Raw genomic sequence first — 24,641 nt, forward strand, 5'->3', positions numbered from 1 at the left:
CGGAAGCCGCTGTTTCATTGGTTGTGACGTTTAGAGTGCGCTCAGCTCATAGGCTCAGCAGCTGCGCCTGCCTTTCCCACCCTGGCCTGAGTGAGCTGTTCCTGTTCTTTATCTCTATAGTAAACAGAGACAAGTAAATGCGAGACAACGTTAACCTTTCAGATCTTTAAAATAATGTAAATCTCGATTCAAATGGTAAGTGATCGCAGATGTGGAGGATTTGGGAGTTTTTGCCCAAACTTCAAAAGCCTGTAAATTATTAAATCGACGTTTTAGATATATGATCAGCTACACATGATTAAATAATAATAAAATATTGCGCAATGAATCATTTTAAGCTTTGAATATGTTGGGGCTAACTAGTGTCCATATACGACTTTTTAAAGCATAAATAGATTAGATTTTTTTAAATAGGGTAACGTTACTGTTATGTAAATGTAATATCAGTGTTGTCAGTAGAGGGCAGCAGCGGACTACGGTCTCTATATTTCAGGTAGGAAGTCAATGACATTAACAGTTGTTTGTGAGTTTAGTCTATTGTAGTGAAATAGTTTGATTAATTGCTTTGATTATTACCAGTGTCTACAAAGGTTTCGTTCATTCTAGAATACGTTTTTCTAATTGCTAATTTCAATGTCCGTTTAGTGTTTACTAGAACAGTGTTGTGGTAGCGATTTAGCAACATTGCAAGGTGCTTCAACAACCATTTAGTTTTAATATTTAGATAACATGTATGCAGTTAAGTAAAAGGAACGTGCGACATGAATTATGTAGGTCATTTTTATACACACGGACATCAAATACGTGTTTATATGACGAGGTGGCCGAGTGGTTAAGGCGATGGACTGCTAATCCATTGTGCTCTGCACGCGTGGGTTCGAATCCCATCCTCGTCGGGAACTACGTTTTTTTTTCTTCCAGAAATTCTCTATAGTTTTATTACACTCGAAAACATTAAGTGTTGTTTCTTTATCCCTGTAATTTTATAAACAATTTTTTTTTTTAAGATGAAAACTTAAACTTTTTTCGTCATTAGTAACATTGTTCTTTCTTTACTTTTACTTTCTTGAAGGACCTCACTCTGACGTCAATGCAGCCAATCAAACTAAAGCAGTTACTTAATGGATCAGCTTCCCATAGAACAAATGTATAAAATACATTATGTAACTGTTAATGACAGATTTAAAAAAACAAAATAAAATACATTCAGACAAATATTTCAGCTCATTGAGTCAGTCATTATATAAAAATGATTCTGCTAACTCCATATATCACATCAATATATCACATCAATTCCACTGACCCTGATTTTGCTTTCATGCTTTTGCTGCTCTAAAATGGAGCATCAAATGGAGAACATGAACAAAAATGTGTTCTCTCAATGGAGAGGAGAATAATGTCAAAGTGTGAAAAATAATCTCTTGAAAACAACACATGATAAGGGAAAAAAAGTTCAGCTTTATTAAAATCACATTAGTTTGTATAGAAAATAACTCAAATGTCATACAGAGTAGCAGTACCTGTACAACACAAAACAGCCAAGCCAGCAGTCATTCTAGCTGAAAGGTCACCGCAGACGTGAATTAGTGAATGTGAATTAGAATTGGGTTGCTGAAAGTGCTAATCAAATTTTAATAACGACAGCAAGAACCATTTATTTTAACAGTAAAACACTTTTTGATAAACACAAAATAAGAATATTGAGAGACAATGAAAAACTAATTTGTTGATGAAACAAATGTTTGTTATCATGGATGTAATATATAGACTACTATTATATGGAATTCTAACAACAATAAAAATATTTTTGCCATACGTTTTATTCTTTTATTTCATTTACTATTTCACTGAAGAGATTAGTGTTTTGTGCTTGAACTGTCTCTTTAGTTCTATTTTTCTGTGACACGTTTCCTTATTTCTGCCTTAATAGTCAAAGTAAAAGTAACATGGGCATCTCCAGTATTACTGTGTCTGATCCAATTGTCACAATCTTATAGTAATATAACTTGTGCTGGATAAAATGAAGGAATATTAACTAAGTTAAACTGATGCCATCAGATCCATTATTTCTTATGTGTAAATGTCAATGATTGAAAACAGTTGTCTGGGCAAACGGTTGTAGTTACATACCTCACTGTTTGGGGGTGCTGTAGCATAAATTATGACTGGAACAAATACATTTTTATCTGTTGATATTTTTATTTTCACTTGTATGCATCATAAAAATTCTCATTTATTGTATTATATGAAAAATGGATGCATGCTAAATTCTGTCCTACTTTGCACACATTGTCTCTTTTCCACTTCCACTTGTTGATGCTTTTTAAAATCTTATTCATTGTCTAAAACAATGCCTGAAAGTTATATTGTGTATATAAGTGACTATTTTTCCGTATATCCCACAGGGTCCAACAGAATACCAAAGTGACAGTGTGATCACGCAAAAACAGCTTGACAAAGTCCAGGGTCATTGCTACTTTTTTAATAAAATAAAATAAAAAGTCAAGTTAACTGTACATTACTCAAGCTCGAGATTTTTCTGTACTTGACTTTTCAGTCTTGGAGGTGGTGGTCCAGCGGTAACAGTCTGTCACGCTTTTGCTCCGTGGCTCTACAGCACAACTTGTGCAATAAACAATACCTAATGCCAACATGACCACAAGAAAAACACACAGTGGTACCAGCAGTGCCACAAGCAGCCAGCTTTTGTCGTGTTTCTTTCTATACCCTGGACGCTGTTCTGATCCTGATGTATCTTCTGGTATTTGTGATGTTTCAGGAGTGAGCATGACAAAATCCCATTCTCTCTTAGGCACAGATGTCGAAGCCATTGAGGGTCCTTTGTCTCCTGAGGTCCTTACATCTGCTCTATCACCAGTTGCTATTGATATTTCCTCCTCATGTGCATCCTTTTTATTTGAATCAGCTGAAGATGTAGTATCCATCAAAAAGGTAGGTGAAGGTGAATCTGAGGATACATGCTCATTTAATTCAGGTTCCTGTGTAGTTACATCTCCTTCCAGGGTCTTCTCCGTAAACCAGCTCAGGTAAGTCGGATGCCACTCCATGCTTGGGGATTCTGTTAGCCACTCTAGAGGGCTGGCATCTGTCACCATTTCAGGCAAGCTGGGCTCATTTTCAGGTTCATCTTCTTCGATTGGCCGACAGTAGTAGTTGTCCACTTGCAACATATATCCCTCCTCACAAAGACACTCAAATCCACCTTCGTAATTTCTGCACACCTGATCACAAATGTCTGGAGTTGTACACTCATCGATATCTTCGCATTGATCTGGATCTTCTCTGAGTGGAATGAATCCCTCATGACAGCGGCACGTGTAGGAACCAGGAGAGTTCTCGCACAAATGATCGCACTTTCCTTCCATGCATTCATCTACGTCTACACATTCTCCAAACTCAGACGGAAGGTAGCCCTCGTAACATCTACACTCAAATGTGCCAGGTGCATTGACACATTCCTGCGGACAGGGTTTCTGCAAGCACTCATCTATATCAAGACAACTCCGCCCATCACCTGACAGTAGGTACCCATCAGGGCACTTGCACTGGTGTCCCTGAGAAGTGGACTCACACTCAAACTCGCAGTTGGCACTGTGGCAGGGGTCCGAAAGCTGGCAGGACTTTCCATCCTCTCCCAGAACATATTTCTCGGAGCACTCACAGAAGTAATGGGTATCCGAATTCAAGCAGTAGTGCTCGCATCCTCCATTGTCCTGTTCACACCAGTCCCTCGGAGTGTTCAAGCAGAGCGGTGCATCCTTCGACCAGCCAATGCTCCCGTCCTCCCTCAGCATGCACAGAACTGACTGGTCTTCTTTCTCGTCATCAGGACAAGGAAGAGTTGCCACCGAGCCGAAAGGAATGTGAGTGAGAATAGTACTTGCCAGTTCAAACGGGGTGGTGTACAGCGCAGGACCCCCTCCTTCTTTTTGAAGAGCTGGGCACATCCCTTGGTAGGTGTAGCGGCAGAGGAATCCTTCCACAGGCACGGCACAAGACCCATCGAGCCATTTGAAGTTGAACTGGTCATTGCCACTTTTGTCTGCTATGTTGTAGGCAATGGCCACACAACGATGAGCAGAACAAGCACTGGGTAAGTCATCGCGTTGCCAGTTCGTATACTGCGTTTCCTGTTCCCCAGTGATCCAGGTAAAGCCCCTCAAAGGACGCGTGGCCGAGCACTGCCGAGGCTGACGCTGAAGGCCAATCCACAACCTGATTCTAGGTCGGGGGCCACGTCTAACCCCGGACGATAGGAGGTCATGGATCAAAGAAGCTTCGCCTGGTCCTTTTATAGTAGCCAGGTTCCCCCCTTTATCCTTGCAGCTCCTCCAGGACTCCCGGAACGTCTTGCGCTGGAGATGAATAGAATAGCATCCCTGTGCATTGCACACACCATCCTGCTCCTGCAAGCTTTGTCCCATGACTCCCTTAGACCAATTCAAATATAGAAGAACAAAAAAAAGACAAGAATATGCAGCACAGCATTTTCTAACAGTCCTGAATCCCATAGCTGTTTTTTTTCTGGAGCTGAACTATGTCTTATTTTGCCTGTTAATCTTACTAATTTTTTGTTTGTTTGTTTTTCTTTTTGACCTAATGAAATGTTTAAATTTGAGCTCTTTCAAACCTCTGGTCTCTATGGTTAAAGGGATGACTTTTGTCTGCAGTCGGTTTGCTGCAGAGAGACAGAGAAGGAGGATACAGGCGTTTGTTATTAGAAGAGGGGGCGGTTCACTGAGTAATGAGTTCACTGAGTGGTTGAAAGAGATTCGGCCTGTGGCGTTCCCTTGTGCCGTATGGTTTTCATAACTCTGTTTAAGGAAATAGTTTGTGACCCTGCCAACAAGTCCTCCCCCAGCCCCCCCCCCCCCCCCCCCCCCATCCTCCACTCACTCGTCCAATCACTACAACAATTACCTTCACAAATCCATCCATCCATCCAACCTGAAAACTTCATCCTGATCAGATTTTTCTATGATTCATTTTTGCAAGACTGCTCAGACTGTTTTTCCTTTTGATATTAAGGGAATTTAGCATACTTTTTAATATAAAATTATTTTGAAGCAATGGCTTAAAAAATATTTAACTTATTTTGTATACTATAGCCTATTCTGTCTCATCACTGTAGCTGTTAATGCATTAAAATTCATTTTCCACAATAGAAAGCGACCAAACGTGATTAGTGAATATGCAGGTTTAATTCAATGTTATGTGAAGTAAATGAGGAGAAGATGGTTTGATAGCAAATGTTTCTTTTTGAGTGTAATATTTTTCTTGACTGTCCATTGGACAAATGTCAAAATAGGTCGTCTGTGCAAGACTACAAAAAAAAAAAAAAAACTAAATATTTTTTTGTTTTCTCATGATCAATAATTAATTTTCTCATGATCTCAACATAACAAAAGTGTTCTTGTAATACCTACTTGTATATCACTCACCATCTGTCAAACATTCTGTAACCATGCAATATACTGCTATTATGATTTATCATTTTTTATTTCAAAGCAATATAATAAAAGTAATATATAGTGCTTAAAATGTTTTTATGAAAAACTTTTAATTCTCAAGACAATTAGGTCATGATCATGAGTTCATGACAAATTATGATGGTCTCTTAAAGCTTCCATATGAAACTAAACTAAGGGGTTGCATAAATTACTAATTAATGGGTACCCCGCAACATAAAAGCAGAAGTGCCAGCTGAGCTCAAATCCTAATGGACTGAATCAAGGTTTAAAGGAAACGTTTGAAAACGTGAGAATATGTAGGCCTACTTTTCTCACAGTGGTTACTGCCTTCTTCTCAATTGCATGGAGCAACTAAACCACATAGGTTCAAGGCGTCCCCCTTCAAGACAAAAGAGAAGTGTTTGTCCAAGACCACAACATGTTCTCCCATTTGAATTCAGACCCTCATAGGATACAGACACATCCAGTTGTCGATATGTTTTTTTTTTCCTGAGACATTGATCCACAATGAGCACATGGATATCAGATGTTGCTATCAGTAACCTTCACCAGCACAGAATGAAGTTAGTGATTTAACAGTCAGGCAACTTAAAGGGTTAGTTCACACAAAAATGAAAATTCTGTCAGCCTAATTACTCACTATTGGACATCACAAACATAACCAGAGTCAGCCAATAATGAGCCTACGTTCTGATGTACAACCCAGAAGCGCTGCACTGTTACACTACGTGAACTCACTGAGGGGCCCAACCGAAGAAAATGAATAGTTGAATAAAGTTGTTATTTTAGGGGTTTTTGTCCACAAAAAGTATTCTCGTCGCTTGATTAACCTTTGGTTGAGCCCCTGTCACTTGGATTATTTTAACGATGTCTTTACTAACTTTCTGGGTCACCATATTTCAATCCCTTCGAAGCCTATGGAGCAGTGAGACAGCTCTCGGATTTAATCAAAAATTCTTAATTTGTGTTACGAAGATCAACGGAAGTCTTGCGGGATTGGAACAACATGAGGATGAGTAATTACTGACAGAATTATCATTTGTGGGTGAACTAATCCTTTAAGCAAAGGTGTCTTCATTGCTATGTCATCTCAGTTTTAATTACAGCACAACTTGAAATAACCACACTCTTTGTCCTCACAAACTCTTTTACACCTATTTCTCTAATCCATCCTAAATCTCACCTACCTTCCACCATTCCAATTCAAACAAGTCTGTCCAGGTGTGGACTTTCTAACTCAAACATACTTGACCAAAATTCCCTAATACCTCATTGTATATGGATTAAATGACAGAATAATCCAATAAAAATTGACACTGAAGAGACAAAAGAAGCACCAGATGAATTCTGAAAAAAACATGAATGACTTATTTCAATGCGAAAAAGAAAATTCAGCAAAAGAGGTTAATCTTGGTTTTGTTTATGTAACCCTCCAGAGACACTAATCTACATGGGTCATTTTTCCTCCTCAATTCCCAGATGTTGAAACACTCTCTGAGAACACATCGACCTGCATTTCCACATTAAATGTTGAGATTTGCATCTTTGCAAGATAATGGAATGGAGTGAATGGAGATCAGAAAGACTGCTTAAAGCACCACAACAGCTCTTGTGTTTCATAGCTTGGAGCATTTCTATGACAAGCACATTAAAACTGATTCAGCTGAACAATTTTTTCCACCACATTGAGAAATGACTGTCAATAAACCAGACTGAATGGATTGCCAAATTCACTTCATTTCAGCAGTCAAAAATGTACAGCTTGAAGTTCACACAGAAGTTCGCAATCACAGTCAATTGAGAACCTTTTTGTATTTACATTTTTGTTTAGTAGAATATGATGGTAATCTGTATGCACCCAAACAAGCTAACTAAAACTATATTAAAGTGATAACTGATGATGATTACTGCCAATTCAGTGTGTGCACAGCTTTCAGACAAGCCTGCTATGGTCAGTCCAAAAAGGAAACACTTAACGTTAGGCCTTTATCAGATTGGCCCTCTCCCCTGACTATGATTTCAACACAAATAAATAATAGTCTGACTGTTGCAAAGGGTCAGGCCTCTGTCAGCAGAGAGCAGACAATCGTCAATAAGGGGAAAATGTTTGAAACACATTTACATTTCCCTACGTTATTTTTTGTTGCAAAAAGCGTACAAGTAGCCTACAACCAGCTACACTACAAATATGTCTCTTGCAATATGAAAGAAATAGTCGACCCAAAATAAAAATTCTGGCAATTTACTCATTATTATTTAGCCTACTCACTGTCTCTCTAAACCCAGATGACGTTTTCGTCCAGAGGTTGTCCATGTGATTTGATTTGTGTGCATTATTTGTCTTCTGAATTCATTGAAGTAACTATTTAAAAAAAAAAAAAAAAACAGTAATTTTTTTAAGTCGTATTCTTGTCATCTGATCCGCACGCGAGAATACATGAAGCGATCACACACGAGAAGAATACATAAAAGTGATCACACACAAGAAAACAACTCACGTTGAATGTTAAATGTGAACAGCTCACGAGTTACAGTCATGTATTTTTGTTAGCTGGGCAGTGGGCACTCAGTCAGCGAACCCTTCTGAGCGATTACTAAATTCAATTCTGCGTCCCAATTCGCACACTATCTGTCCTACATAATATTCGAAAATAGAACTAGTACGTCCCAAATCGTCGTATTATGCTGAAATGAGTGTTTCGAAGATACCCGGATGATCTATTATTTCCGGTCAGAATCCGAAGTGCAGATCGTTGCACTCTTCTGACGGCTGATATTGCCCACAAAGTAGGCTTAGCCTATATTTAGCCTATTTGACAGCATAGAATTGGAACAAATAAAAATAATTAAATAACTAATTTAGCCTATATGTTTTGTTTTCCAGTTTTCGTCTGGTCTATATTGTTTTTTTTATTCTGAAAAATTGTTGGCCCTACTACTCAGTCAACAGCTACAGTGTTTAACCTATTAAAAGCAACATTCCACCACAGTCAAAGCTTCAGATTCCATATGACTAACAAAGGATGTTGTTAGTATGTTTGCCCCCAGCAGAGCATGAAGGACCGACACACAAAAGTGATGGTCCCTAAGGGAATACCCTGGTGAGGAATGCTGGGAAACGGGGTTAGTAATTTTGTAAGGGGGGTTCCTTTAACATCCTGTCTCATATTTTCTCAACACGTTGAGAGTTCAGAAAACCACTATTTACACACTAGTAGATTTGATTTAGTAGGAATCTCTGCTAGCTTCTCAAGCCATTGATGACATTTAGCTCATGAGGTCTTCACATATAAAGAGGAAAATACTGCTAAATTGATTCTTGGGTGGTTTGGGATGTGCACTTTCTGTGTTTTTTTTTTCTCAATTCAAATGGGTCGTTTGGGCTGTTTTAAAGGGTTTGCAGGAATATACAACGCGTGTCGTTTGGTGGAGAGGAGTTTGGAAAAACTGGAAGCTTATGGGCTGTTATGTACATTCTTTTCTAATTCAGTACACAGACCGAGCCTATATTTCAATCTGTCATCAGTCGTTCCAAGTCAGAGGTTGTAGCCGACGTCAAAGCGCTACGTATATACTTTTCCTTTATTAGTTCTAAATTAATCATCATAGTTACTTATTTGATAAAATATCAATTAAACACACATCCGTGACCTACTGTGGAGATAAGCTTCTAATTTTTCCATATTAGATCAGATTCTTGGGAGCAAACTAACTTTTACAGAACTCTGAACATGTGTTTTCTTCTGCCATCCTTTTTTTCTCCCCAGTTTTTATTATTTAGACTTCTAGAAATCTAGCCATTTATCCTGGCCTCCTCCATCCCTCCCTCTCTGGTTTTTCATTTGTGACTGTAGGAGGCTTTGATCTATAAAACCGTCTCACTCAGGTCCTCAAGCCAGGTATGAAAGTCTGCAATGACTTCTAGTTTCTTTATTACCTCAGCCCCTCTTCTAACTGATGTGCGTAGCATATGCTGGCCCCGTTGCGACTGATCTAGATAGCATCTGCTCATTCTCTCTGTAGATTTGCTTACTTAGACTGAGAAACCTTCACATTCCACTGTGCTTTCTTCCCTGCTGAGGTTGAGGTCTTTGTTTTGGAGTCTTCAGCATTGAAGGTTTATGAAAAGAATCGAATCGCAGCCGTCTCTCTGAATATCGCAACCTGACTATGGTCTAGACAACCCAAAATAGTTTGTAAAGGCCAAAATATAAAGCAAAACTCAAGTGTTTGGTGTCTGCTGGGAGTCTATGATCTTAAAGTCCTCAAAATATCTCATTGGTCCCCTCGGGATAAAAGTGCTTGGCAGGCTTAGTGTCTGGTTACATTGCTAACAGAAGTATCACATGTTTCTTCTGCTACTGCAAGGCTCTAAGCAGACTCCTTTTGGAAGCCATACTGTAAAATTCTTGAATATCTGCCATCGAATGCAGGCCCTTAGTATTTACCAGCAGCTTAACTAATCCTACGTTATTTTTTCCCCTCATACAAATTAAGCAATAACATATATCTGTCTACACACATTTGGACCATACAGGGAGCAGTAAAGGACACCAGGTGAGGTGTAAGGGTTAATGAAAATGATCTGGAAACCCCGGTGGTACTGTGAGTGGTATAGATTAGGGTTTCCATACCTTTTGACATCAGGCAGACAGTTTTACTCATAGCAACATTGTTTTCACATTTTATTAGTTCATGCATTCCCTGGGAATTTAACCCATGACCTTAGTGTTGTTAGAAGCACACTCCAATGTTTAAACAATTTTTCATGCTAGGTCCTATATAGAGAGGTATAATAAATCTTAAGACCCACCATGAATGGTATAAAACAAATTTGGAATATATATATATATAACACTATACTACTATACTACACTATGTGTAATATATATATACCACATTATATATATATATATATATAGAAATGTTGTAAGAAGAAATGTTAAGAAAAAATTAAGAAATGTTTTCATGTATATAGATTTATATATAATTTACATTATATATAAATATACATAATTTATATATAGATAATATTTTTTTCTTAAATATACATGTATGTGTGTGTATTTATATATATACAAAATAATTATACACAGTGCGCCCACATATATTTTGTAAACACAAACTTTTATTTTGGATGCGATTAATCGTTTGACAGCCCTAATATATATATGAAGAGTTCAGATGCAAAAGCCTCTAAATGCCATTTGAAATTTTCTTCTTTAATGATGATTTTTATCAAGCTTGTATATTTAAGTTCAGTAATTTCACTTAAATAACAATTAATATGTAATTATCATTGCCATTTAAGTGAAATCACTGAACTTAAATATACAAGCTTGATAAAAATTATCATTCTAGAGGAAAATTTCAAATGGCACTTAGAGGCTTTTGCATCTGAACTCTTCATATCTATATATATATATATATATATATATATATATATATATATATACATATAAACTTTCCATATAGCATTGGATAAACTTACTTACTTATGCATTTCATTGCATATAATGTATTTGGAAATGTATATAAACGAGGACAGAGCAACGACATGACTGCTTACAGAAAAATTACATGACATGAACGCATCTCACACTTTGCGCGACCTACCAGAGCATCACTAGTCACATCCCACAGTTTGAAAACCGATATATCATTCTTAAACAGTTAAAAGCCGTGAGATGTCAAAAGGGATAAAAGAACATAAAATCTGCTTTGTTATGGCCTTTAGCTCCTAAGACATACATTAGACACACGTTAAAGCAGTACGTGTCATCCAATGATAATGAGTTTTATAATAACAAGGTGTTGAGTTCATTCAGTATGTGTGCACAGATTGAATAGGTTCCATCGTTTATTTATTGACTCAAAGCGGCAAGGCTCTCGAGCGAGGCCGACCCATCAGCGGCCTCTGAGCAGGAGGCAGCAGCCACTCATCATTCATTAGACATCCTGAAACTATTAGACAAGACCACATGGTAAACGAATTTACCAGAATGTATGCCCAAGGAAATTTCACCTTGAGAAAAAGCAACTCAATTACCATTAAAGTTTTCCATCTCGCCGGGATAGCCCGTTTCCGTTAAGGAGATATTTGCAAGGGCTCAGACCATCTATCTGTCTCCAACTCATTCTTGAATTACTCCCAACCCTTTAAGAAGAACAACAGAACAGTCACATGTCTACAGGATACAATGCACAGACTTCTTTGTTTGTTGTTTTATTCAGCCTGTTTAACTTTGTGAAGCGAGTGGTTTGAAGACAAAGCCACATCTTAGGGAACATTTAATAAGTTCCAGTTATCCATGTTTCAAAACATGGAGAAAAATGACAGGGTAAACTTGAGCAACATTTTGTTTTCTTGCACCACACATATATTATCAAATGTCGTTTGTATGGAATTCATGTATGGAATTCAACCTAACATGTTAAGGAAAGGCATAGATAGCAAGCTCAGAAAGTCTTTGCTTTTATTCATTCAAAACAGGACTTTCTTACAGGAATTTACTTTGGCTCTTTGATAAAACAAAACAAAAAAATGCAATTGAAGTAGAACAGACGAAAACTATCAAGATCTGTGTTAGTTTGTGGCAAAAATAGTTTTAACATCACAATAACGTCTGCTGCTCAAAGACAGGAAATCTGGCCGTCCTGTAATTACAGCGAAAACACCCTCTTTGAAGAGGAAAACGGATTAAATTCCCTTGTGTCCACTTATCTGTTTGCTTGAAAATGGGAAATCGTGGAACGACGATAAAACACTAAGTAGTGCTCTTATCATCCAGCACACTGTATAGCTGTAATCAGCTGTAAGTCTATGCACGGCCATCAGTGGAAAGTATAGGTAATGTTGGCTTCCTAAACGGAATGATTAGATCCTTTAATGAAGATTCCAGGGCTTTCTAACTGTCTTTCTAACTCTTCACCTTGATAATAAACGCGTGTAGGCAGACACCTGCATGAGGGAGAAGGGGGCAAGGAGATTTTGAGCAGTGTGAAGTGGAAAATGAATTAAAAGATGATCAGATATTCCATATTTCGCCAGCTAAATTGCAACAAAAGAGACCAATAAAGAGGAAAAGGTCTGGAATAGGACGAGAGAGTCATGATGTCAAAACTCTCATTATTTCCATGATCTCTGGCTGTCTAGCTGGAGGCAACCCACTGACCTCAAACAGACTCCAATAATCCTCTTTTTCAATCATTAAAACAATATGTTCTTCCAATGGAAGTTTCTTAATATGCTTAACAATGCTGTCGTTCTGCTGCGTGTAATTGAGCTTCAGTTGATATTCAGTTGCTGTGTTGGTGGATCCTTATTTCTGCTCGTGGTTATTAGAAAAACAGAACATCTTCCACAAAAATAAATCACAGTTGCACAAAATAAATCGATATTTGGTTTCAGAATACACCAACTAACACCATATTTCACCAGCACTGATGGTTTTGTCATTGACACTGCCAGTGGAAAACCATATATTCGCATGAGGCCAATGAAACACATATGTGAATATAACGGGAGAATGGTAAACACATTAACAATCGGCATGGATTCCGGGAGGGGGGATATTCTGGAAATGCTTTAAAGTTTCAGAACACAATGGCTGCCCTCGGAACTGCATTAGGCCCCCGACCGCAAAAAGTCAGCCGGTGCTCCTGAGGGTGACGGTTAATTCATCATGGAAAATCCTAAAGTCAGAAAATCTGGATTACGTTGGGAGCTTTAGAGCCGCTGCCTGATTTCATTTTATGAATATATGCTAAAATACAAAAACTCTCTTGGCTACTGAATGCCGTCGGACCTTCACACCTGAGGGTCAATGTAGTTGAAGCAATGGGCAACAGTTTTGTTTGGAGAACGGTAATAAACCTCAGACAGCCCTGCCGCGTCCCACTGCGCCTATCTTGTTACAGCTCCCAGATACGCCGCGTTTGGGTTTCCACTAGGCCTCAGGAGGACCCTGGAATTAAAGTTTCCTGGAGCCTCAGTCTACCTCAGCCGAATCTGAACTATTCGCAAAACTCAGAGGAGAAAAAAAGGACTCAGGTTTTTCATCCTCAACGTCGCTGTGCTGACACGTACTCTGTTTCAGATTCAAAATCTGTGTTTTTTTGGGGGGGGTTTTGGAAATCCTTTTTATTGAACATCAAATGTTGTGTTGTATTGATTGGCAATCATTATTGGAAGACTGACAGCTCCTGATGCCCACCATATGGTTTGAAATCTCATACAGTCAAAACTTAACATTCCACCGAAATGTGTATTTGGCAGGAGCTGCCGTTTGGAAGGTTTCTTTTCACTGTGACCTGAGAAGTTATATGGCAACAGACACAGGAGATATAATTTTATGTGCAGGAAATGTTTTGCACTAGTACATTTTTGAAAGGTGTCAAATCATTGAAGATCCCAATCAAACAAATGAAGAAGATCCAAAATAGACAGAACTGCTTGTTAGAAGGATGCTGATTATAGGTCCGAACCCCAAGGTTATTTTGAAAGGCTAGTCCATACACTCTTAGAAGAAATGGTTCTATTTAGAACCAGAAATGGTTCATATATGGAACTCCAAAATGGTTCTATATAGAACCATTTTTTGATAAAAGGTTCTATTGGCCAAGTATGGAACCCCAGGGTTCTATATAGAACCCAGAGGAACCTTTTTTTAAGAGTGTATAGAACCTTTTAGGGGTTCCAAATACATAGCGCTGATAGAACCTTTAAAGTTTCTATATAGAACCTTTTCTTCTAAGAGTGTATGAGGAGCACTCAGAGGAGAGAACTGTATGGGACTTCCAGGTATTTTTTAGCTCTTTGAGTCTGTTTGTTTAGTTATCTACACGTCTCTAAGGGGATGTTCTTCATACACTGGTCCTCATAACCATTACTAAACTATGAAAATAGAAACAGAGTAAGCAAACCATAAAAGTGCACTCAAGACAACGTTGATGATTTATAAGTTATATAAGTTATATTTGGCTGCATTACTGCAAACTTGTTATTGTCTCAATAGTATAAAATAAATAGAACAATAAGTAATAACTACAGGGACATTTATGTGTATTGTACAGAATTTTAAGTTAAGAAGTTAAGTTTAGTGACAACATGTTAAGTTTACATCATGGTAGAATGACTGGTATAGCTTACAAATTTCACAGTTTCAATTCAAATCTCGTGATTTGATTCTGATTTCGATTAAATTATGATTCATTTTGATAAATATTAGCTACAGTAGATACATGTTAATTTTTCTTAAGAAAAAAAATATCTCACATAATGCTAATCATATACGAGAGCCCTAAGTCAGCTGGAATTATTATTAAAAAGTTATAATGTGTTTTTTATTAGGCTATTGTCCCATGTTGGGTGTTTGTTTCATGTTCCTGTCTTTTGTCTGTCGTGTAATCCCCTGGTTTTTCTTTAGTTCCCTTGTCTGTTGTGTCATTTTGTAATTAGTTTATTGTTCACAGGTGCCCCCTGTCTTGTCATTAGTATATTGCGTGTATTTAAGCCCTCCTGTTTGCCCTGTCTCTTTGTCGACTATTGTTTGTTCTATGCTCTTGTATATGGTTTTCAAAGTCTTTGTTCGTCTGCAAAGTAGGGATGGGGAAATGAAACCCCATGAAGCAATGAGGCTTTCCCCTGACTGTTCGGTAAAAGATTCAAAGCTTCGCGAGTGTTGAGAACAGCGCCATCTGGTGTTTATTTAAAGCAGCCAGAAGCCTAGATCAGATGAAGCAGCCACAACACACTCCATAGTTTCAATATTATGTGATCAAATAAAAGTCTTACACATTTCTGTTTGATTTTTCCATTAAATAAATTCATTTACCCATTAAAGTCTGACAATAAAGTATAAAATGGACTTATATTATTCAATAAGATCTTAAGTAGGTCTATCTCTCTCTCACACACATACACAGTGAATAAGGACATTGTGTGATAGGATCATCTGTTATTAAATGTGCGTATTACACTTGGCAGTGAAAGTGCTTATGTACCTGTAGGAATGACAGAAAGGTTATAAAGTTTTAAATTATTTTTATAAAGAAATAAAAGCTGTTTCACAGTGTTGACGTCTATTTCTCCTCTTAGACAGTACATCCCCAGCCTTAGAGAACACTCTTTCACATGACCCAGAGGAGGCCAGGTGTAATGCCAATGTACTGTATATAAATGGGGGAAGACATGTTTCTGCATTCTCCAGTATTCAAGTGGATCTTCAGCTCTTTGTATGTCTCTTTAAGGTATTTATCCACTTCTACGATCGTACCTCCTCAGAAGTGTGAGGAGAGGAAAAAAAGTGACTGTAAAATTATTAATTCATACTCATTCATATTAATGATGAAATCTTGTTAAACGTGGTGTTTAAGAAAAAAATTTATAAAAATATGCGTGTGATAATTATGATTATTCTTTTATAGTTATTTCTATGATTAATCATTTTAATTAATCGTAATATCATTCTTGTATTGATCCATTTATGCTTTTTGTCTATTGTATATTTTAATATCATATACTTGCAGTTCGTATTCATGACATAGTTTACTTCTACTCTGACAAATGTATGTCTATTTGTGGGCTAGATATGCAATTTGTTTTTTTTTTTTTGTTTTTTTTTACGTATTCTCATAAGTGTGGTCTTCGGTCTAATCTTGTTGATTATTAAGTTTCACATGAGATGGTTACCTTACCTGGAATTGAGGTAAAGCTGTTTTTTGCATACAGTTTAGTCATGATGGAAATAGGCCACTTATTTGGCCATTTCTTAAGACTGCAAAAGAGCCGTAATGGTCACACGTCTGTCGTGTTTACATTGAAAAATAAGCACAGTTCAATGGAAAAACTTGACTTTCTGGTACAGGATGAGAGCTTATTAATTACGAAAATATTTCAGTTAGTTTTTCAGTAACTGTTGTTAGTTTCGTTACGTTTTAGTTTTTCATTTATGTTGACATTTCTATTTTGTCTTAGTTTACGAATTTTTTTTAAATGTTTTTAGTCTTTAAGTTTCAGTTTTTGTTTACGAAAATAACCTTGTCTGTCACGTACCGTTGTGAAAAGGATCCTGCCGAAAGGAGATGAGCCTTTCCTGAATTGGATGGTGTAACAATGTCGAATGGTACGTGACATCCATTGTGAGACTTTGGGCCCAACAAGGCCCACAATGGTGGACTTGGCTGCAACAAGTCCAAATATACATCATATTAAATTAAATTAAGTAAAAAACTGTATTTAAATTAACTTATATTTATAAATAAATAAAAAATACTCTTAACATTTGAGAAAGTACCTGAATATTGAATTATCCATGGATCTCACTGGCTTGCAGCTCACACTCACCCAGACTTTCATGTGATGAGTCCATGCCAGTAAAACCAGTGGTGAAACACCTGACATACACAAAACACTGGTGAAACGCCTTTTTATTGTGTTTGGATTATCCCTAATGAATGTACATAATTGAAACATTTTAAACTGCAACTGAACTGGTCTTCAATCGGAGACATAATAGCTTATTTCTTTGGAAATACAACTTTATCACTACCTGGGTAAGCTGCCCAGCCTCCATACATACAAACTCCCAACATACTAACAGACAAGCAGTAAACAACACATAACATATGATCCAACACTCTCCTTCAAAAGTCTCTGAGAAGGTTTTGATGATAGCATCGTCCGTTATTCCAAAGAAACATGCTGCTGTGTGAAAATAAGATAATGAGCATGACGTAGCCTGTTATCAAGCTTTAACAAATGGAAAAGCATGTTTTTTGTCCAGTTTATGCATGTCTTCTTTTGGTCAACTAAGTTATACTTTAAACAACCGAATGATTAAAACTGTTTTAATAGTTTACGGGGCTATACACTTTTTAAAATGCAATTCACAATTTGCAACTCAGACAGGTTTTTAAGAAGTTTCGAGTCAAACTTTTACTCAAATATTCCGATTTGCTTATATTAAATACATATTCAGATTACTAGTTTTACTACCCAGATAGCACAAGTCTAGTTGATGTGATATTTACATCTGGAAGACGTATTTTTAAGAGTGTTTGCTCATCTGCAATACGTCTATAGGACGTTTCCTGTCAGATGTCAAATAGACGTTTAGAAGATGTCTTTAAGGTGTTGTGATTACAGACATCTTCTAAACGTCTATTTGACATCTGACAGGAAACGTCCTGTAGACGTATTGCAGATGAGCAAACACTCTTAAAAATACGTCTTCCAGATATATATACCACATCAAATAGACTTGTGCTATCTGGGTAGATCGTAAAGAAGTTGACAGATGTCATGGTTGAACAAAAAGCCTCAGCCAAAAGTAAAATTAACATAGGCACAAACATTATTTACAAGTAATAAAAGACACACACAAAAAATAGTTATGTTTCCACAAAATTTACCCGCCAAAATACCCATGTGAAGCAAGATATGATAGGCGTCTAAAACTGCCAATATCACAGTAGCACGAAAATAAACTTATCGAATGTCATTACAATAGCATGTCTCACACACTCGATATTTTTTTACAAGGCTCGTGTGTTTAATCATTCAGTACAGGTTTCTGGTCGTGTGTTCAAACCTGGTTCAAACGCCATCGCCTCGTTTGTTGTTTTTGGCTACCGGACTTTTATTTTGAAGGACAATCTCGTGCGCTTGGCTGCTTTTCACACTCTCACGCACACATTCGGTATGGCTGCGGATAGCACAATGTCTAATGGTAAGGAAACGGCCTCGCTGAACGGCGAACCCGTGCTCAAGCGCTCCAGAGACAGCGTGGACTCGCTGCGGATCCAGCGGGAGCCCCAGAATAAAGTGACCGTAGTGTTGGGAGCTCAGTGGGGAGATGAGGGGAAAGGGAAAGTGGTCGACCTCTTGGCAATGGACGCCGACATTGTATGCAGATGCCAGGTGTGAATCCAACCGCGCATAAATTTGTGTTTATAAGAGTTTATGAGCAAACATTATGTCTGTGCTGTCTGAGGATTGCACTTATTACACCGTTTAATTGGGGTAAAAACGGAAACAAACAGCCACTTTCATAAGACGCATCACTAACCTCAATGAAGTCAAAGTTTCCTTTATTGTTGTCAGCGCCATCGTCACTTTTTTGGCGGTAGGACAAGTAATGTAACGTTTCCTCCGGCTCGGTTTTTATCTTATCGCGATACTTGTGCTCATGTTTACATCAACTGTGTGTTATCAGGGAGGAAATAACGCGGGACACACAGTGGTCGTGGACTCGGTCGAGTACGACTTTCATCTGCTTCCTAGTGGCGTTCTCAACAAAAAGGCCATCTCATTTATTGGTATGTTTTGTTTGATCTTCCTATTAAATCACATGTTGCTTTACTGCCCCTAGTTTTTACTTAAGTGTTTGTTTCATTATGTTTTATAACTCCACTAAAACGCCGCCATTTCTCATTGACTTTTTATTGTTTGGGATCGGATGTTAACCTTTGACCTGCTGTTGTGATTGCTGAGATCCTTCTCTTGTTCTGTCCCACAGGAAATGGTGTTGTGATACACCTGCCAGGACTTTTTGATGAGGCTGAGAAGAACTTGCAGAAAGGCGATGGTAAAATGATCAGTATATGGAGTGAAATACACAACAATGTTTAACATGAGGTCATTGTGATTATAATTTGCTTAATGGATAAAAATGTACAAAAGTATTTTTGCAAATGAAAAAGACATGATCTGTATGTCAGGGTTTCCGCGGGGCATTAAAAAGCATTAAAAGTCATTAAATGGATTTTGCGAAAATTAAGGCCTTAAAAGGCATTAAAAAGCATTAAATTTGATTCTTACAGGCATTAAATTTTTTTATAGTTTTGAAGAGAATTTTATACAAATTTATTTGAATATAGCCTTCATAATTAATAATTTGTATTTTAAGCTTCCGGTTCGGTACGCATACAAACCGAACGATTGCTTGGACCATTTTTCCTGCCAGCAAAATTCGTGCTGACGCGGCCAACACAACGTTGCGCAACATCAAATGGCAAGCGTAATGAAAGCAGAACGAAACTGCGCTACTCGTTATGTGCTTCACGGATCGTTTATCAGTTCGGACCAGCAACATCTATGCAGCGCGAGCCGATCTCGATCAAGCAACACTGTTACTTCACAGCGCTAAGAGATCCGGTAAAGAAAACATTTGAATTCGCCACTGAGGTAATAACATCGCTGCGAGATCTAGTGAGAAGCGTTCACATTTCTCCGTTATTAACCGTAGATCTCTATTAGATCAAACAGCGCTGTCATGGAAACCAGGAGAAACATTGTGCCGTGAATGAACTAGTACTTTACGTCCACAGACCAGCAACATTCACCATGGATTTAATATAGTAACACTAACTGGAACCAGTTTGGCTAGAATGGTGAAATGCTTTCAAGTACTTCACACATCTTTTTCCAGCACTTCAAAATTCAAATATTATATAAATAAATATATATTTAAATGTTATTTTTAACGTGATGACCAAAACATTATTTGTTCATCCTTCAAAGATGACCCCCATTTATAAACCTGAAAGTTTCAAGATCTAGGAAAACTCACACTTATTTAAAAATATTTTTTCTTTAAACAAATAGTAAATTTCTCTGGCATTTCTTTCTTTTTGCTGTATCGAAAATGTACCGAACCGTGACTTTAAAACCGAGGTACGTACCGAACCGTGATTTTTGTGTACCGTTACACCCCTAATATATATATATATATATATATATATATATCCGTGGTTAGTCATGGGTCGTGTATGGCATTATTTTTTTTTAAATGGCATTAAAAAGGCATTAAAAAGGCATTAAATTTCATTTGAAGATACCTGCAGAAACCCTGGTATGTATTGAACAACTATTTTTACAAAGTACGTACAAATGGTCAGTGGAAAAAAAATGATAATCTGGACCTAGTGGTGACCAAGTACTTTTGTTTTAGTAAACGAACACAAAAGGAACATTTAAGTCATAATTACTTAACCTAAAGGTACTTATACAATAACGTATTATATGCATTATAATAATAACATACAATAAATAAACATGACATGCAAATATGAAAATTATGCAAAAAGAGAAGTCAAAAAGATTGGAGACTCTGGAACTTTACAAAGGTTGTTGCACTTGCAACAACAAAGTCAGTATTAGAAACAGCTTAGAAGCATCATGCATGACATTGAACAAGTGGTAAGTTTATTAGTTTGCAAGACTTAATGCACAGATCTATTCTGACATGCATTATCAGATTTTTTTGTCAGTTGCGATGGTTTTCGCTGGGCTAGGATAAGGGATGGATTTAGGGTTTGGTGTTTTGCAGTGAGGACCATCTCAAAATGGGGGCTGTCTCTAGTCAGGAGTTTATAAGTTTGATTTTTTTTCTTTTTGGCTTTGTTTATTTTAGGACTTCAAGGATGGGAGGAACGACTGAAGATATCTGACAGAGCACATATTGGTAAAGTTTTGTTTTGACTTCATGAGGCCTTGAGTCATTTTGACGTATTCCAGATGACATTGACTGTACTGCTTTTGTCTCGGTAACCAGGTAACTTCTCAATGACATTCAAATTAGAGCTGTTCCCTTTTTCTGTGTAGTGTTCAACTTCCATCAGGCTGTTGATGGGATACAGGAGCAGCTGAGACAGCAGCAGGCAGGGAAAAAGTAGGTTTTCTTTTTCTGTTTTGCACCTATAAAAGCTCACATTTGCAGATTGATATTGAGTTCACCCTCCTTTGTTTTACAGTTTGGGCACCACTAAGAAGGGCATTGGACCTGCATATTCCTCCAAAGCAGCGCGTAATGGACTGAGAGTGTGTGATCTGGTCTCGGACTTCTCAGTATTTGAGGAAAAGTGAGCATAATGATAGATTTCTTTTTAATATTTCAGAAAACTACTTGATAACATACTTCTGTGTGTTGTTCTTAATAATCATATCTGCTTTTTTAAACTTTCTTTCTCTTCATGAAGATTGACAAACTTGTAAATATCTCTCTGCAGATTTCGGGTGCTGGCTGGTCATTTTCAGACCACATATCCTAACCTCAATATTGATATTGATGCTGAGCTGGAGCAACTGAAGGTGATTTAACATCTTGGAATGTTTCAGTATGTTTTTAACGTCTAAATCATAAACCTCCCCAGTAGCATTTTTTCCATTTCACCCACAGGGTTATGCTGAGAGGTTACGGCCCCTTGTGACTGATGGAGTTTATTTCATGCACAAAGCCCTTACTGGACCAAGCAAGAAAATTCTGGTGGAAGGAGCTAATGCTGCCTTACTGGATATTGATTTTGGTATGAATGGCAATCCACTGGTGTGCTTTAAATATTTTGACCTTGAGGACAGTGAATTTTATATTTAACAGTGTGAATGAAATGTCTTCTTAACAAAGTATTTTTCCGTCTCTCTCAGGGACCTACCCCTTTGTAACCTCATCAAACTGTACCGTTGGAGGCGTTTGCACAGGCCTTGGAGTCCCTCCGTCTCATGTTGGCCGAGTGTATGGAGTGGTAAAGGCTTACACCACCAGGGTTGGAGTGGGAGCATTCCCTACTGAGCAAGATAATGTGAGTGTGTGTCAGGGTGTGTTTTGAAGAGGAGTCAGGAGGTAAAAATTGTGACATCTTCACATGTATTGTACTTGAAATTTGAACATTTCTCTTATTTTCTAGGAAACTGGTGATCTGCTGCAGAGCAAAGGGAGGGAATTTGGCGTCACAACAGGCAGGCGGCGTCGCTGTGGATGGCTGGACCTGGTTTTGGTTCGCTATGCCCACATGGTTAATGGTTTTTCAGCGTGAGTTATGTTCAGTGTTTTGAATTCACTACCGTTCTAAAATTTGGACTCAGTAAGATTTTTAGGATATTTTTGAATGCGTCTTCTGCTCACCAAAGCTCAATTTATTTTATCCGCCAAAAAAAACTGTAATTTTGTGAAATATTACAATTTAAAATATTTTTTTTTATTATATTTTAAAATATAGTTTATTTCTGTGATGGAAAAGATGTATTTTTAGCATCATTATTCTTTAGTGTCACGTGGTCCTTTAGAAATCATTTGAATATGGTAATCTGCTGCTTAAGAAACATTTCTTCTTATTATTAATGTTGAAATCATTCCCCCAGGATTCTTTAAAAGTTAGAAATAGATAGTTAAAAAGAACATTAATTTATTTGAAATATAAATCTTCTGTAGCATTAAAAATGTCTTAACTGGCACTTTTACATTTACATTTATTATTTTAGCTGACACTTTTATCCATAGCGACTTACAATTGTTATATATGTCAGAGGTCGCACGGCTCTTGAGCAACTAGGGGTTAAGTGTCTTGCTCAAGGACACATTGGTGTCTCACAGTGCATTTTAACCCGGGTCTCTCACACCAAAGGCATGTGTCTTATCCACTGTGCCATCACCACCCCACTTTTGATTAATTTTAATGCATCCTTGCTGAATAAAATTAACTTTTAAAACCATAAAACCTATTTTTTTTAAAACCTTTTGGCATAGAACAAGTGGAAAAGTTATTACTGTTTTAACCAGTTTCTATTTTGTTTTTCTTTTCTTTTTTTCCGTAGCGATTACAAAGATTTGTTCAGTTTTATTTAACAACCCTTTTCCTTCTTTTTCTCTCAGCATTGCACTGACCAAGTTAGACATTCTTGACACATTGCCAGAAATAAAGATAGGCATAGCCTACACAGTTGATGGAAAGCCTCTTCCCAGTTTTCCCGGTAAGTTACAATTTTAACACATTTTCCGATTTGTCACGCATTACAACATAACCATGCTATTTATCATTTACTAGCATAGACCTTTTCTGATAATGGAGGGGGTAATATTTGTATATTTCAGCAAACATGGATGTCCTCACAAAGGTTCAGGTGACCTATGAGATGTTTCCTGGCTGGTGTTGTAGCACTGAGGGAGTGCGCAGTTTTGATGAGCTGCCTTCACAGGCTCAAGCTTACATTCACTTTATCGAGAATTTCCTGCAGGTGCCAGGTAAAAATACACTTACTATATAACTTTTTAATTTAAATTAATGTTTTAGCCGCTGACATATGCTGCAACCGAAAGAAATATGTCCTACTGGCATGCTTGGAAATGATAAAATGATTATTTAGAAAATGTTTTCTCTTTTTAGTGAAGTGGGTGGGAGTTGGCAAGTCAAGAGAGAGCATGATAAAGCTGTTCTGACGAGGGGAACGGGAAAGACCGAACTTCATTTGATGGTCTGCCAGGACATCCGTCGTCATGACCGTTGCAGGACCAGAACTTTCTTTTATGCATCAGCGCTGAGATTAAGACTAACCATGGGTTTAAAATCCACTGAATGTTCCACTCAAAGTGAACACCAGCATTGTGTATAGAGGTCAGGTCTGAGCACCAGACCCTGCATTTGTAATTCCTCGACTTGTACCCATTTGTTTCAAAGCGCATCCCAGAGCTGCTCAGAACATACCTTTGTCAATCACTCGTAGTTGGCTTAAGTCTGTCTTAAAGTGATGAATTGCAGAACTTCAGACTGAATATATTATTGTATATCTCTTAAAATGAAACTTAGCACTCTGAGCATTTAAATGAGCGTATTCATTGCTATTTGGTGGATAAAATCAAACTGATTTTTAAGATGGTCATGTACTGTTTTATTTTTTTATGTAATCAAGTGTGAGGGTGTCAGCGTTAAATTTTTTGTTAGTTTTTTAATTCAGCATTCGTGTATATTCTAAAATTTGGTGGTTTGAAATAGCAAAAGGGACTTTCACACATTAGTGTTTGTGATATTGAAAGAAAAAAAAAGGCACTGTTAACCTTCTGTCAGTGATTAGTGCACTCAGACATAGCTTTTGAATCTATGAATGAGTTACGCACTATTTCATTCTAGTGCACAAATTCATTTCCTGCTGCTTTTGGAAAAATAAAGTGCAAAATAATTTTGGTTTTAATTGATGATTCATATTTTTGAGTTTTTTTCCTCTGAAAATCAATATGTGCATTTTCTGTTTTTGTTGAGACTTACAAAATGAAACGATTTTAATGCACTAAATGTACCACATAACAGCTACTTTGAAAATGATAGTAAAATTGTCAGAATATATTTTTCAATATCCGTTATGAGGTCATGGTGACT

The 24,641-nt window shown here is 37.4% G+C and overlaps 2 protein-coding genes and 1 long non-coding RNA gene across 5 annotated transcripts; 1 reads left to right on the forward strand and 2 right to left on the reverse strand.

The window, feature by feature from the left end:
- Positions 1-1,438: 1,438 nt before the first annotated feature.
- Positions 1,439-4,889, reverse strand: cd248b (CD248 molecule, endosialin b). The gene has a single exon (XM_039693824.2). The coding sequence runs from the start codon at positions 4,530-4,532 to the stop codon at positions 2,523-2,525; it is 2,010 nt and encodes a 669-aa protein (XP_039549758.2). The 5' UTR covers positions 4,533-4,889; the 3' UTR covers positions 1,439-2,522.
- A 6,428-nt stretch (positions 4,890-11,317) lies between these two features.
- Positions 11,318-18,701, reverse strand: LOC148970822 (uncharacterized). Of its 3 annotated transcripts, XR_016147553.1 has the most exons (5): positions 18,086-18,191; positions 16,790-16,889; positions 16,549-16,676; positions 11,542-11,649; positions 11,318-11,456 (listed from the first exon to the last, which is right to left on the reverse strand). It is a non-coding gene; the product is annotated as an uncharacterized LOC148970822 (long non-coding RNA). The 3 variants fall into 3 exon arrangements; XR_016147554.1 differs by lacking the exon at positions 11,318-11,456 and having other exon boundaries at positions 11,497-11,649; XR_016147555.1 differs by lacking the exons at positions 11,318-11,456; positions 11,542-11,649; positions 18,086-18,191 and adding an exon at positions 18,563-18,701 and having other exon boundaries at positions 16,545-16,676.
- Positions 18,151-24,456, forward strand: adss2l (adenylosuccinate synthase 2, like). The gene is made up of 13 exons (XM_039693822.2): positions 18,151-18,414; positions 18,710-18,812; positions 19,013-19,081; positions 20,909-20,959; positions 21,100-21,166; positions 21,249-21,356; positions 21,504-21,585; positions 21,674-21,800; positions 21,919-22,073; positions 22,179-22,303; positions 23,144-23,241; positions 23,363-23,512; positions 23,655-24,456. Exons 1-13 carry the CDS (start codon positions 18,196-18,198, stop codon positions 23,705-23,707), a joined length of 1,407 nt encoding a protein of 468 aa, XP_039549756.1. The 5' UTR covers positions 18,151-18,195; the 3' UTR covers positions 23,708-24,456.
- Positions 24,457-24,641: the final 185 nt, after the last annotated feature.

This window comes from Pimephales promelas, chromosome 19 (genome assembly GCF_988280905.1).
Source record: "Pimephales promelas chromosome 19, fPimPro1.hap1.1, whole genome shotgun sequence".
Lineage (NCBI taxonomy): Eukaryota > Metazoa > Chordata > Actinopteri > Cypriniformes > Leuciscidae > Pimephales > Pimephales promelas.

Excerpts from the sequence above, each read along its gene's own strand:
- cd248b (XM_039693824.2), bottom strand. The coding sequence starts at position 4,532 with ATGGGATTCAGGACTGTTAGAAAATGCTGTGCTGCATATTCTTGTCTT.
- adss2l (XM_039693822.2), top strand. The coding sequence starts at position 18,196 with ATGGCTGCGGATAGCACAATGTCTAATGGTAAGGAAACGGCCTCGCTG. Across the intron at positions 19,082-20,908 it reads GAACTTGCAGAAAGGCGATG|GACTTCAAGGATGGGAGGAA; the intron begins GTAAAATGATCA and ends TGTTTATTTTAG. Across the intron at positions 21,357-21,503 it reads TTCTCAGTATTTGAGGAAAA|ATTTCGGGTGCTGGCTGGTC; the intron begins GTGAGCATAATG and ends ATCTCTCTGCAG.